The 15710-nt window shown below is 40.6% G+C and overlaps 1 protein-coding gene across 1 annotated transcript in view; it reads right to left on the minus strand.

Annotated features, from left to right (window-relative positions):
- Positions 1-595: 595 nt before the first annotated feature.
- TRPC5 (transient receptor potential cation channel subfamily C member 5) overlaps positions 596-15710 on the minus strand; it is a gene marked incomplete at its 3' end in the record, with an annotated part of 115493 nt that continues 100378 nt past the window's right edge. The window contains exons 5-6 of the mRNA XM_008057189.1: positions 10971-11293; positions 596-791 (exon numbers count right to left, since the gene is read on the minus strand). Of these exons, the coding sequence (XP_008055380.1) occupies positions 596-791; positions 10971-11293 (519 nt within the window). The remainder of the gene's footprint in view (positions 792-10970; positions 11294-15710) is intronic.

Raw genomic sequence — 15710 nt, forward strand, 5'->3', positions numbered from 1 at the left:
ACTTTGGCATAAAAAAACCAGAACAGGGCCTGAACTGATTTCAAATCCAGGGTAATAAACACTGCTGATCTAAGTAGCAGGATGATAGTGAAAAAAACAATCACCATGGATTCTATTTCAGAGTGCCTCACATGGAGTTCAGTTACTCATATATACTTGATCAAAAAATCCTTGTAAATAAAATTCTCAGTTTTGGGAGGGAGATGGTTGCAGTCAAGATATAGACAGGGCTCTCCTGCCTAGAGAACCAGATCAGCTGAATCTCCCTGGAGATTAGTGAGGTAACATGTAACCACATTGTGCATAAAACTCCCTGACTTTTTCTGAGGCAATAAAGTGGATCCAGAAAGTTAAATATATCTTCTGAACAGGTAGCCAGAAAGTCTTACTAATGAAAATATCTTATTCTAAATGATCAAGATTCAGTAGACAAAGAGTCCAAACTGAATAGCCTTGGAAAGAAATAATTCAGTATAACAGCTGGGAAAGTAAATTAATTGAGGCAAACACTTTCATTGAATTTCTGGTGGGCTCCGTGCCAACATGATCCCTCCTGCAACCAAAATTAGCACCCTTGTAAAGCAAAGCTACTCACAGCAATAAGCTGATAGGAGTTGTTCATCATGGCAATCAGCATGTTCAGCAGTACTACCAGGGAGATGACGTTGTATGTCCCAAACATGGTAGCTCCCACAAACTCAGTGAACTCGTGTCTGGCTTTCACATTGGTGACATATAGATTTAAAAGGCCAAATACAGACCAGAAGAGTGACTGAAGTGTCTCAAAGAGCCTAAAAGAGAGTAAATATCAGATTAGTTAGTTCTCTAGAAAGAATAAGAAAAAAGAGAGAAAACATGAAGTTATCTGCTTAATAGTGGGGCTGCCAGATTTACAACAGGTAAACTGATCTCACATATTTTGATCTCTTCTCTAACACCAACCAGCCAGGTCAGTGTGATTGTTTCCATTTCTATGTCTTATGCTTTGCTTTTCTCCCCGAAACACCATTTCCTTCTTCTCAGTCTATGTACATAGCCTAAAATTTTTCAAGCCTTATTTCAAAGGCTACTTCTCTACCAAATTTTTCTTTCATCTTCAGACCATGTGATTTACCTCCTTTCTAATACAGAGGCGGTAAATGTAGTGGTTAGCAACATGGTGTTGAGTTAGATTGCATGGGTTAGAATCTCAGTTCTGACTCTTGCTAGCTGAGTGAATGTGAAAGCAAGTTACCATTTCTCATACTTTTTTGTAAGCAGGGCCCAGATGGTGCAAAACTCCATGGAGGAGCTTGAGGATTCTCAAATTAACCCTTTATACAGATTATTATTAATGATATATTAACCAATTCTTATTGAGAACTTACTATATATAAGCATTCTAGGCACTTTTATATACATTATAATTATGATCCTAATAAAGCTTTAATGTTACTGATGAAGAAACAAGTTCGGAGATTAAATGACTTGCCCAATGACACCCTGCTAGTAAGTGCTGAGTCAGATTTCAGATCTAAGTTTGGCCTCCCAAAACCACTGCGTTAGTCTGTATTAGGTGGCTTTACAAATTATTACTTCCTCTCTTAGTCTCCACATTTGGTTTAATCTGCAATGATATGCTTTTGGTGTCTAGAGTTTTTTTTGTTTGTATTCAGCAATCTGCATACAGCAATAAAATGCCGACAGCTCATGGGTGGCACAGATCAATCATTATTTCTCAAGTCTATGGAAGCCATGCAGAGCATGAGAAATGCTACTTTAAGAATGGATGCATTTTTCAATTTGCTCAAAATGTGTTGTTCTTAATGAGCACAATGTATTTTGAGAAGCTTTTGGATTTTTTATTGGGTTCATTTTGGGTTTGGGTGGGAAATGTTTTTAAAAGGCCCCCATCTGGGAGTGATCTCTGGATCTTTGCATAGCTGTCTTCTTATCATCAAGGTCTCATCTTAAATGTTACTTCCTCAGAAAGGCTTTCCTTGGTCACTCTTCCTAAAGCAGCTCCATCAGTTATTCTATATCCTATTGTCTTGTTTAGCTTTCTTTAAAGCACTTAAAACTTCCTAAAATTACATTATTAAGTGATATATTGTTTAAATGATTATTTTCTGTCCCTTTCTACTAGAATGTAAGCTCTATGAGGACAGATACATAAAGCGACTATGTATCTGGCACATAATAGACAATAATATTTATTGAATAAATGAGTGGATAAACATGTTAATTATTACTGTTATCATTAAAGTAGAGAGAATTTCAATCTCATTGACAATTGTACAGTCATCAGGCTGCACAGTGGGGACAAGTTCATTTTGAGGAAGGCTATGTTTTGCACTGGTCTGACTCTCAGAAGGCTTTTTTCTTTTGTTTTCTTTATGAGTTGGAGTCTCATTCTGTCACCCAGGCTGGAGTGCAGTAGCACACTCATGGCCACTCCAGTGTCGACTTGCTGGGTTCCAGCGGTCCTTCTGCCTCAGCCTTCTGAGTAGCCGGAACTACAGGCGTGCGCTACCACACCCAGCTAATTTTTTTTAAACTTTAGAGATGAGGTCTTGCCAAGTTGCCCAGGCTGGTCTTGAACCCGCGGGCTCAGGCAATTCACTTGCCTCGGCCTCCCAAGATGCTGGGATTACAGGGTGAGCCACTGAGTCCAGCCAGAAGGCTCTTTTCAGGGCTACCTAGGCAACATACACAGAGCCCTTCTAAGCCTTTTCAGTGGCTCTTCTCTGATCATCATAGATAACTTTCATGATCCTTTCAGTATCACATTGCTGGTGAGCTAGGCTAGAAGACAGAAATTTGATTTTTGTTTAATGAAAGTAGATGCCAGTTGGTGAAGCATTTGAGACTCAACAGTACGATGATAGTCTGAAGTTCAGGGGCAGGGCACAAGAACCAGATCTATTACAGGATCTAAATTTTTGGGAGACTCTACCAGTCAGGGCCAGGCAATACAATGCATCACAGAGTCAGACAGAGGATCAAAAAATGAGGAAAATATAGGGTTCAGAAGTCTGGCCTTGCTAGGAGGGAACAGTCAGGATATGGTGATATGCATTAGACATGAGAAGTCATGGCAGGCAGGAGGCCAGCAATGACACAAGCAGCAAGCACAGCAGCTGGAAAACAGAAGCCAGGGCAGATATGGTTTAGAATAAAAGAAAGCAACTGTAGTGAATGGGAACAACATTCTGAGAAACCAGAGTTTCTGGAAGTTGAATGACCTCAAATACAGAATGCATTCAATAAGTGTTTGTTGATTGCCTGACAGACAATAAGGCCACAAACCAGTGCAAGTATGTCATCAATATGGTGGTAGGGTCTTACTGAATTAGTTGCTTCTTCTGAATAGATGATGTTACACTCCTTCACCCCCACCCCTACAATAATTAAAATTGCAGTGGTTTATGCTTGAGTGGAGTTTACTGCTAGTTGTATCAATGGATACAAAGCTTTTCTAAAAGTGAAAACCTGAGCATGTAAAATCCACCCTCAACTGTGGGGATATTATATTTGGGGAGATCATATGGATAAAATTGTAAGAGGGGAAAGTGGAGTGGGGGACGGGAAAGATTGGTCCTCAGTTTTGGTGGTTGGTAGTGAGAATGCCCTCAACATGGTACACAAAACGTCACAATGTGGTTTGTTCACCAAGAGAAGTTGGTCTGCTGAAAAACATGCCTAGGTAAAGTGGGAGACTGGCATGTGAGGTGGGAAAGAATATTCTGGTGAGACATTTGTAGGAAGCTCTGTGGCTTCTAGACTCAGTTGAATTCCCAAGGAAAGGGCCACCACAGGGAGGGGGCATTGCTTGATGACTATATCCATAATAAAGTAACTTACTGACTTTGTTATGAAAAGACTTGTTGACAAAACCCTAGAATCCTACTAATAAAAGAATATCTATGCAATTTTAAAGGGAACTATTTTAGAAAAAACAAGTCCATTTTTATTTAGCAGAGAGCAAACAAACATATGGAAATTGCTAACTCAAGAAGGGGTACAAACTGAAGATACAAGATTCAGAAAGACTTGATATTAAATGTACAGAAGAGAAATCCATGCCAGGTGGTTAAGGAGGAACTTGTACATATTGGGAGCCATCCACAAATAAATCCCAAAGCTAAGAGAGGTACAGGAGAATAGTAATGGGAACCGCAGTTCTCTGAACACTTGCTGAAAGTCTCATCTTTGAGGTGAGGAATTAATATTTTAGAAGACAGAAGGAATATGGGAGGATTTACCTCTCTGGACCTAATTCATACCAACAAAGACAAACTGGAGGGTGAACTCAAGGAGAAAGGCTCTTTGGAAGAAAGCAATGACATCATCCTGTCTTTCCCACGTTGTGTTTTGATAGCCCAAGTGGAGCAAAAGCATGGTTGGTGCTTTGGCCTCATTCTTATTCTTAGCCATTCAGCTGTTCCCTAAACCTGCTATTTTCTCATTTCACCATGACTTTGACAAGCTTCTAGCTCTTTATGGAATGCTCCCACTCTGTCCCCAACCTCTAACCTCTACTTCTGTCCTGTCTTCCTTTCTGTTCAACTCATGTTTGGCCATCAAGGTTCAGCTAAACCCTCACCTCCTCTAGAAGTCTTCTCTAATTCCTTTCTTACAAGACTGGGTTAGATGATCCTCTTCTATGCTCCCTAGCCTTGCTCCATAAAGGCATAAATCACACTGTATAGGCAATAGAGGGGAGTGACTAAGAGCAAACTTTAAACCTCTCAGTTATTAACTATATGACTTTGGGAAACTTACGTAGCCTCTTCAAGCTTTAGGTTTCCTCATCTCAAAAAATGGTTATTGGTAGGGAAAATACTAATTGCTAACATTTACTGAGCTCTTTCTATATGCCAAGCTTCATGCTAAGTGACCCACCGTGGATGCCAAAATCTGTGGATGCTCAAGTCCCTGATATAAAATTGTGTAGTATTTGCATATAACCTACTCACATCTTCCCCAATACTTTAAATCACTTCTAGATTACTTATGATAACTAACAATGTGAGTGCTATGCAAATCGTATTGCTTCAAGAATAATGACAAGAAAAAAGCCTGTGTATATTCTGTACAGACACAACCATTAATTTTTTCTCAAATATTGTTAATAAATGGTTGATTGAATTCATGGATGCAAAACCCACAGACATGGAAGTCTGACTATATTCCAATATTTGATTATAACCCCATAAAGTAGCTATTATTCTTCCATTTTTCATATGAGAAACTGAGGCACAGAGTGATCGCACAGGCAGGAAGTGGCCAAGGTAGAATTTGTACCCAGCTCTTTTGACTCTGGAGTTCACACACCTTACTCTATCATCTTAGATACTGCATGTAAAATGCTCAACACATTAAAGTGCTTGGTATATGGTAAACATTACAAATGGCAGCTATCCTGATTGTTTACTTGTGTTCTCCACTAGACCATGAACTTCTTGAGGATAAGGATGCTGTCTTACTCACTATCTGCATTGCCTGGTACATAGGAGTTGCTGAAGAGATGTTTGTTGAATAAATCTATAAAAGATGACAGGAGAAACACATAACCAAGGAAAGTACAAGTGGCATCATCCTGTGATAACAGCAGCACGAAGAATATGAACTGAAATTGGGGGGGGGGAAGCTGGAGAAAGCCAACAAGGACCCTTATAACTTAATCAGAACAACAAGAAGAGCCTTTGATGGGCATTATGTGTGTATCCATGTAAATAAGATGGGAAAATATTGGCTGAATAATGGATGGAGAAACCACCACTGATTAAGTAGAAATAACTGCAAATGAATGTTAACAGTCTGGAAAAAGGTCACAGTGGCCTGCTTGGTCATGGCTCTATTTAGCTTTACATGTATTCCTGATGATTGCAACTTTATGCAACAAGTTTTACATAACTGTACAAAGTCAGTCTTACACCTGTATTGCTGCATAAAAGCACAGACTGGAGCTTGCATGCCTGGATTGAAATCCTGACTCTGTCACTTACCTCTGTGCCTTACTTAACTGCTTTGTACCTTAGTTTCCTCATCTGTAAAATGGATAATAACAATAGTGTCTGTCTCACAGCATGGTAGTGAGAATTAAGTGAATTTATTCATGTAAAGCTGATTTGTAAAAGTACCTGGTCTTAGCACTCAGTAAACATTGGTTATTTTTGTTACTCTTATTAAACCTTCCACCTTGTTGTCATTTTACATTCCTTTATTGTCTTCATAGATTGTTATTCTTTTCCATATCTAGTTGTGCATGGTCACAATCAGAGTTTATACAATTTTTGTGTTTTTTAGAAAAGTATACATTTGGGGTTAAGCACTTTTTTGTGTATATATGGAGTCTTCATGTGTATCTTTTTTTTTTTTTTTTTTTTTGAGTTGGAGTCTCACTCTGTCGCCCAGACTGGAGTGCAGTGGCCGCTCCTGGCCACCGCAGCCTCGACCTGCTGGACTCCGGTGATCCTTCCGCCTCAGCCTTCCGAGTAGCCGGAATTACAGGCATGTGCTGCCATGCCCAGCTGATTTTTTGATTTATTGTAGAGATGAGGTCTTGCTGCCCAGGCGGGTCTCGAACCCACGGGCTCAGGCAATCCACTCACCTCAGCCTCCCAAAGGCGCGGGATTACAGGCTGAGCCACCGAGCCTGGCTATGTGTATCATTTTTAATAGCTGCCCAACATTCTATCCAGTGAATACCAAGACCCAATCTGACAGTTTTATCAATGCTTTGGATGAGAATTGATGACATGCTTCTTAGATCTTCAGATGACACAAGACTGGGAGGGAAGGCTAATAAATTAGATTACAGGATAAAGATTTCAACAGATTGGAGCAATGGGCTGGAATGAATGAAATGAAATATAATAGGCATCAATGTAGAGCTTTGCTCTTGGATCAAGTGCCCAATTACCGGATAAGAGAGGTAGGAGAAAGACCAAGAGTTTTTGCTGAAAGCAAGCTCTAAGTGGACCAGCAGAGAGATAATTACTCCCGTCATCTGAGGGGGGTAGAAACAGAAGTCGATTATCTACAATTAAAGACAAGATTGCTCCAGGACCATATATGTTGTTGCAAATGGCTTGCATGTAAAACTGGTGAAATCTGAAAATAAGGCCACTGGATTATATCAATGTTAATTTTTTTTTTTTGTACTATAGTTTGCAAGATGTCACAACTGGGGAAAATCAGGTGAAAGGTTTACAACTTTCTCTCTGTTTTATTTTCTACAACTGTAATGTTACTCTTTAAGTATCTCCAAATAAAAAAACTTAAAAACATAGGATTGCTACTGGACTTCATTGCTTCACTCAATTGTTCAGTAGGCATGTTGAACACCTTTATGTCTTAGGCCCCTCTATGGTAGATGCAAAACTTACTAAGATGGGAGTCAGTCTGGTGGGAGAGAGAGACACAAATGACTTAAATACAGCAGGTTATGTTACATGATGGAGATGTGCTTAGAATGCCATGGGAAACACAAAAGAAGCCTATAGCTGGAAGTAAGGCTGGAGAGAGTAAGAAAGACTTTAGAGCAGGTAGTGCTTTGGCAGAAGCTGGAAAAGTGGGTACAAGTTTGCCAGGATGGCTAGGTGGAGATGGGCATTCCAGGCAAAGAAAAAAGCATATAATATCTAAAGATCTGTAGGGCTGAGGCACTCTTCTGTAGTTGGGGGGCAGCTAGATGTTAACTATGGAGAAAATGAGTGAAAAACTGGGAAGCAAAGGCCACAGCCCTGTATTATGGGAAAGAGGCTGGATTTTATGGAGAAGATTCATATACCCTGGCAGGCATGAAGCCAGAAGGTAAGAATAAATACCAGGATGAGACTGATATTTAGAAAGAAACTTCCAGGTGGCAGGTGGGAGACTATTTGGAAAAGAGACTAGACTGGAGGCAGGGAGACCAGTTAAGAGATTATTGTAGTAGTTCTTGGGAGAGATTATTTAGGCTTGAACCAAAACAGTGGTGTGTGTGTGTGTGTGTGTCTATAGGATGGATTCAAGAGATATTTAGGAAGTAGAACTGACAGAGATGAGTGAGACACTAGATGTGTTTCTTGAGGGAGAGGGTAAGAGTTCCAGACAACTTCTGGAATTCTGGTTGGTGTCATGTAATGAGATGAGGAATTAAAAAAGAAATAGGCTGGGGGTGAAGATATGGAGACAAAAAATTTAGTTGTGGACATTCTTGAGGGGCCTATGGATCAGCTAGTTGTGTTCAAGAGGCAACTGGAGATGAGGGCTGGACCAAGTTAGCCTCTTGCCACTTCCACCCTTTTGCTCTCACAAGAAATGTGCCCTCAGAATGACGGTTCCTTCCTAATTGCTTCTCTAGACAGCAGATGAAGGCCACGTATTTCCAGTATGGAATACTGAACTCAAATCACCAACAGTACTGTCATGTGGCTGTCAGCAATGACAATGAGTTCCCCCTTAAATTGTATGTCCAGGGAAAAAAAGAGTTTGTTCCTTTTTAAGTGGAGGAATAGGAACGGCATCTCTGGAGAATCAGAAGGAGAAAGGATGACAATAAGCAGATATCAAACTTTCTACCAGACATATAAACAAGCTCGCTTTCTCCTTCTCTAAAAACCAAGACACTCTGGCTGAGTAACATGTGTTTTAATGGGTATTATAAATGCCTGAGTTGAGGTATTAAAAAAAAAAAAAACATAAATCTGAGTCAAGCTTCTACATGAAGGAAAAAAATCAACTGATGGAAGGTTAAGGTAACATTACTGCTGATTTGGCCCTAGCATGACAAGGTGTCTTAATACCTGACACCCCAAGATATAACTTTGTGTATGACAGGTGCCCATTCTTGTCAATCGTCCCTGAAGGGGAAGTGATAGGAGCAAAATGTCAGTTGGCAACCGGGGTGTTAATAATCACTACAAACTTGCAAGGAGGCATTTCATAAACTTCCGCAGCAGAGTTTACATGAAAATATAACTGCCAGGGATCTGGCCTCCTGGAAGACACCTTGTATTCAGGTGTTTAATTCTGCTGAACACTTTGATGGGAACAAATGCAGTCTCCTGGTGCTCAAGCCACTAAAAAATTGCATTTATATTGAAAATAAGTTGCTGTGAGTTCTGTCTCTAGAGTAATGCAGGAGAGGAACAGTTCTGTCAAGAGGTACTAGCAAGGTGATAAGCTGCTGTTACATACTCCTGGTTCATTTAACCAAAGTAGGGCTCTTTCTTTGCCAAAACATTTTGGACTCCTTTTCCTTGCATATGAGTCTTGTTTCCCCATCCAAGATTTTACCCTGAGTTGTGAAGAGAGAGACAGGGAGCGTGGCCTAGTGCAGGGGGGTGGGGGGGGGGTGGGTGCTGCAATGGACAGCAGAGTTAGTCAACAGAATTCAAATTTTATTCACTGAAATGTCATCCAGGAGAGATTGTTTGAAAAATAAGAAGGGAGAGGGGTGTCTGTAGACAGTACATTTGGGAAAACCTCATCCTACCTTGTAAACTCACAGTGGAAAGACTCTGAGAAGTCCTGCAGTGAAGAAACCTTTTTAACTTTGTTCCAGCATTTCCAAAACTCATTTGATCATAGATATCATTTTCTTGTCTATTAAACATGCCACTGAACTGTTGGCATTTTTGTAACTCATTTTAGGAAACACTGCTACAATAGGGGTAGGCTAGATAGCATTGTTTTTTCGCCTCTCTATCGGTACATCTTTTGGTCAGAGATCTTTTTTTTCCCGGCCTTTGTTATTGAACACATTCTAAAATGTCAGAGTCCACTGAGCTTCCTTAGTTTATAGAGTTAAAGGTGTATCTTAGTGTAATGGCTAAGAATCATATACGATCTCAGGGTCATTGCTGTGAATACCACTGATGAGTTGCACCCTCCAGAAGTAGAGTGGGGATGGACAAGGTGTAGGATACTGAGTCCAGGGTTAGCCCAGGATAGCTCCTAACCTAACAAATTGTTGAGTGTGCTTATTTTCTGTCTCTTATCTATTTCCCTTGTCTACTGATTTGCCAGAAAATATGTTATTACGGAGGCTTGAAGGTTTCAAAAAAGTAGGTCTTGACAGTACGAAGAAAAAATACAGGAGTTCCACATGTTTGGAGGCAGTAGTTTCATGGACAGTGTCATGAGCTGTCTCTAGTGTCCCAAATGGGAATGGTAGACATTTCCAATCAGTGCTTGCCCCACCTGCCCCACCTGAAACCTTAATTTAATTCAGCAGGTGAGCTGACTCTAATCTTCTCTAATTTACTTCTGTGAATGAGGGTGTATTAAAATATTTTTGCATCTTTCCTTGTTGTTTGGGCTTGGTTCAGAATAGTTGAGTCAGCTTTGGTAGCCACTTGTGCAGAGGAGTAGCTTTGCTATTTCATTTCTTGGTGGGTGCCACTTTTTGAGTGAAGTCTTATCTACCCCATCCCCACTAATTCTTTTAAAAATATGGATTGATACCAACATAATTCAAAACTCTTTTTTTTTTTTGAGTTGGAGCCTCACTCCATTGCCCAGGTTGGAGTGCAGTGGCTTGCTCTTGGCCACCCGAGCGTAGACCTGCTGGGCTCAGGCGATCCTTCCGCCTCGCCTTCTAAGTAGCTGGAACTACAGATGTGCCCTACCACGCCTGGTTATTTTAAAAAATTTATTGTAGAGATGAGGTCTCACCAAGTTGCCCAGGCTGTTTTCGAACCTGTGGGCTCAGTCAGTCCCCTTGCCTCGGCCTCCCCAAGTGCTGGGATCAGAAACAACTCTTTAGGTGACTTCCTAGGAGTCCATGTGTGTGCCTGTTTCCTTCCTCCCTCACCTGATTTCACTTCCTTTGCTAGTCTGTAGTGAGAGGACCCTTCTCCACCTCAGACCCTTTGGGTGGATCTATAGTGAGCTATGCCTGTACTGTCAAGAGGCAGTGACAAAGCTGAGGGCTGAAAATAGAGCATAATAGAGGGCAGACAGATAAAAAGGCAAAAGAAGAGAGGAGGGTGTCTTACGTGGAGAAGGCATTGTTCTGTTTCTCACATCGAATCCCCTTGCAGTTGTTAGGCTCATCAATAGCTCTGGTCTCATAATAAAAGTAAAGCTGGTTCAGTCCATTGGCAAAAGCCAGCAGTACCAGGCAGTAGATAAAGAGGAATTTGAGGATATCAAGCAGCATGCGCCCCAAAGAGATCTGCAGAGGCCCTAAGTGGGAGTTGGCTGTGAACAGGGATATGAGACGCAACGAACTTAAAATGTTGGATATTGCGAAGAGTGCTTCTGCAATCAGAGTCGGGTGCCACATTTCCCATTCCTCCCTTGGACGAGAACCATTGTACTGAAAGAAACAAGTGCAGAAGATAAGAGGTACAGTAAGCATTTATAAAACCATCCCGTTTTTCCTCCCTTCCATGCCCAAATAAAGCCACCAAAATATGTATCAAGCATTCATTTATACCACAGGCCCAGAGCATGGCATTTTTTGTCTTTTTTGCCCCACCCAATGAACAGACGATGCTGATAGCTCTCTTTTCTCCACTCCCATCCAAATACATACGTAGCATATATACATAGAAGAATAAGTTTCAGAGCAATCATCTGGAGCAACCACCTGTGGCTTGTCAACAGACATTTTCTAACTGTGGGTTTACCAGATTGCTGGGGAGTGTCACTGAAACAGAGGCATTGGTATACCTAAAGTAGTGGGTATACCACAGATCACACTGCTTGCAATCCCAAGGATTTCAAGTTAGATCTGCTTCCTCAGTCCCTCATTGGGTTCACAGCACCATGAATAACTGAAGGACAAGGGGTAGATGCAGCCTCCTCAGTATGCAGTGTTCATTCTGGCTGCAGTTTGGGGGCTGATAGAGCATCCTTAGGAAGCCATTCAGCAGAGCTTTCTGATGAGTTTTTAGCATTCTGTAATGTATTCTACACTTTGCAAATGGCACGTCAACCTTTCAGGTAGTGAATTTAGTACTGCCCCACACAGTGGCGTATGGATGTATTTTACAGTTCCTTTGACAGCCCTACAAGTTAGAATGTTTCTCTAGCACAAATGAAGAACCAGAAGGTTGAAGGAGGGGGAACAGCCAGTATTTATTGTGTTGGTTGCCCATTTTTCAGTCCTATCCCAGGCTTCCAGCTCCTGGAACATAGGGGTATCCCTGGAGAAAGATGATTTTATTGTGAGATCTGAACTCCAGTTGGGGCATTGTCACTTAAAAGTGCCTGTATCTTTTAATTTCACCATAAAATGAGGATGATGCCTACTCCTACCCACTGCACATGTTTGTGATTCTGTATTCATATGCGAAAATCTGTGTACTCCATAAGGGGAGATATTATGGAAATACAAGGAGCTACTTATTACCTTCCCCAGGACAGAAGTAGATTTTGCCTGGGATTTAATTTGAAGCATATTGCCTTAAGCTTGCACCTAAATATCACAATTTCTCAGAACTAAATGTAAACAACTTTCCAGAGAAAATGTTGCATTGGGGGCCAAATTATGTTAGCATTTCTAAAATGTGCTTCAATTCCAGCAACTGAGAAAACCAGTGTTGTTAAAATCACTTGTGTGTATCCAATATTCTTCACTGTCAGAGGAGTTTGGAGAAACCATGCCACACATTTATGCCTCGGTTTCGGATAGACTTTCAGGTGGCCAGTTTTATGTACTCTTGGCCAAATCTTGAATTTCTATATTTTTTCCTCTCCCTCCCCCCAAACATTCACTTCATCGCTGTGAGGGTTACACATTATTACGCCTGTTTTATAAATGGAGGAACCAAAATTCAGAGAGGCAGAGTAACTTGCTCAAGATCATACAGCAGGTTGGTGGCAGAGCCAGGACAAAACCACAGGTCTCCAGACACTCAGCCTAGCACCATTTCTATTAAATGTTACTTATATGATAGTTGATATCACAGCACAGAAGTTAGGTCAGCCTTTAAAGGTTCTGAGGTATATGTGAGAGATGGAGACTCTTTGCTGATAACAAAACAGACCTATGTTTTAAGGCTAGAAATTATCAACTGGAACACATATAGCTCATAATTTGGGGTTTTCTTTTTCCATATCCAGAACTGTAACCACAGTCAGAACATAGGATGTTGAATGTGTGTTTGCAGAACATCCCAATATATGAAAGATTGTTCTTGTGGCAGAACCATACCTTGCATATATACCTTTGGAGATCAACACCACAGCATGTGAGTACAGGCAATAAACATGGAGTGCATGTAGTGTAAGGTCAATAAACATGGAGTGCATGTAGTGTAAGGTCAATAAACTTTTGTCAAGGCCCCGATAGTACATAATACTGCTCTGAGGGCTATATGGCTCCCATTGCAACTACTCAGTGATTCCCTTTTAATGCTAAGCCAGCCACAGACAACATGCAAACAAATGGACATGGTAGCAGACCAACTATGCCCCACAGAGCAGTTTGCTGACCCCCTATATAACAGTGGTTTTCAAATTGTTTTTTTCTTAGAGCCTGAAAGTTCAATGGAGGCATCCAGTGGCCACTGTGGAAGCCAAAAAGGATGCCTAGAGCACTCATTCCTTGAGCCAAACTCAGTCCTTTGGGCTTTTTTATATATTGAAGCTTTGTGTAAGTTTTTGCTTGAAAATGTGTTTCCATGGGAAAAAATTTAGAAGTTGAAAACCACTGATCTAGTCTAATCTGCTTATTTATCAGAGGAAGAATCTAAGGCTCAGAGAGGTAGAGAGATTACCTATGGTAATTCTGCCCATGAGTATCAGAGTGGGGATTAAATTCAGGTCTCCTGACTCTTCAGTTCATGGTACTGGGAGGCCAGTAATTTTTCTTATATTTTTGAAATGAAATGTAGTTAGAAAATTGGCCTTCCTCCCTTTCCAAGCAGCATGAATTGCATTTTATCAACCCTAAAGCAAAATATGAAGAGGAACAACCTAATGTGAAAACTCAATAGTAATAAGATTTTGAGCAGAGGGGAATTATTTTTAGGCAAGCACTGGCTGAAGAAAAGACCACAACTCAGTGGATAGCAACGTCCAGATTTAATTTGGGCACATGAAAGCAAGGTGGTGGTAGGATAGACCTATGTGGTGCTATTCTAGAAGACAAAAAAAAAATGAGTATTTTCTATTTGTATGGTGATTTGAGGGTACTGATGGTCAATGTTATATATATATTTGTTCCTTTTGAGTACTTTGAGACATGCCTTTTGGTTCTTGCTATAGACCATATGAGGCGGAGTAAGTGTTGACTAATTTTTCACGCTAAGAAAGGATCTTATTTAAGGACAGCTCATCGCTTGGTGCTTTTGTATTGCCTCAGTACAATGGTGATCAGAAATGTTTCAAGGAGCCTGTTGAGCAGATCTTGTGGCTTTATCTCATAGAAGTTGGCTCAGCCTCCTTGGGGAGGGTCATCTCAGACTGATGTGCCTCTGTGGATGAGTGGGTCAGACTCTTCTCATTTCCAGATTCCCATTGCAAATTCAAATTCTGCATGTGGCATGTCTTGCTTTGTAAATTCTCCTTTTTTGAGGAGAACTCCAACTTCTTGGCAAAGGTCTCCTTTGTATCAAGTGTTTGCCAGTTAAGGGGCATTTTCTTAGCTTAATAGAGTGGATGTGTCCTTACATTTTGTGATGGGGAAGTGTCTAACACTTTGGAAGCCTCGCCAGTCAAGCTGGACAGGTTATGTGTTTAGCTAATGTTGAACATCTATGGGCACATTTTCATATGTTTCAAATGTTAGTCCCTTTCTTCATCATCATTTATTCTAAACTTTCCTGTTTAAACAAAACCCACCAATTTCTAGATTGATAATTTATGGTCTCTCTAGTATATAAATACCACTTCCAAAGAAAGAATTTTTTTTTAGACTAACAGTGTTACTTAGTCAGCAGAGTGCCAGAAATGACATGGATTTCACCTAGGCACGTTAACCAAAGATTCAAACATTTTTTCTCACCAGCTTTTTCTTTTAAGGAAGTTGTAAGTATGTGTTAAATGATCGCCACATGTATAAGGCCTACTCTTGGGCTCCTGTCAAAAATGCTTTATGACTGCATTCAATATTCATGCTCTACATAACTCCCAAAGTCTTAAAATTTATGCAATATGCATATTCAGGATATAAAATTAAACTAAGTTGTTAGAGATTTGGGGGACAGCCATATTTCCATTCTAAAACTCCTTAATGTGGAATTTAGTGCCAAAAACATGACTGACTAGACAATCTTGGAGATGGAATTGTTAGTCTTTCCTCATGAAAAAGTTCAACTCAGGGTAGAAGGAGCACAGCTATTCCTTTATTTACTCACTTATTTAAGAGACAGGGTCTTTACTCTGTTACCCAGGGTGGAGTACAGTGGCACAATCATATCTTACTACAGCCTTGAACTCCTAGGCTCAAGCAATCTTGCCTCCTTAGTTTCTGAAGTAGTGGGACTATGGGGTCTCACTATGTTGCCCAGTCTGGTCTCAAAATCCTGGCCTCCAGTGATCCTCTTGCCTTAGCCTCCCAAAGTGCTTGGATTACTGGCATGAACCACTGGATCTGGGCCCATCCCATTATTTAATAAGCACCAGACCTGAACTCAGAGCTGGTGATTACCCAAAGTGAGGTGTTGGATATAAAGCTATTTTCAAAATAATTCAAGCTACACATTGTGTTGGAAAAGCATTAAGGTGGTGTGATGTGTGTATGTGCACATTTTCTGCATTGGTAGACAGGAATAGGATGGGTGATG

The sequence above is a fragment of the Carlito syrichta genome, unplaced genomic scaffold (genome assembly GCF_000164805.1).
Source record: "Carlito syrichta isolate Samal-C Ts95f unplaced genomic scaffold, Tarsius_syrichta-2.0.1 Scaffold302853, whole genome shotgun sequence".
NCBI lineage: Eukaryota > Metazoa > Chordata > Mammalia > Primates > Tarsiidae > Carlito > Carlito syrichta.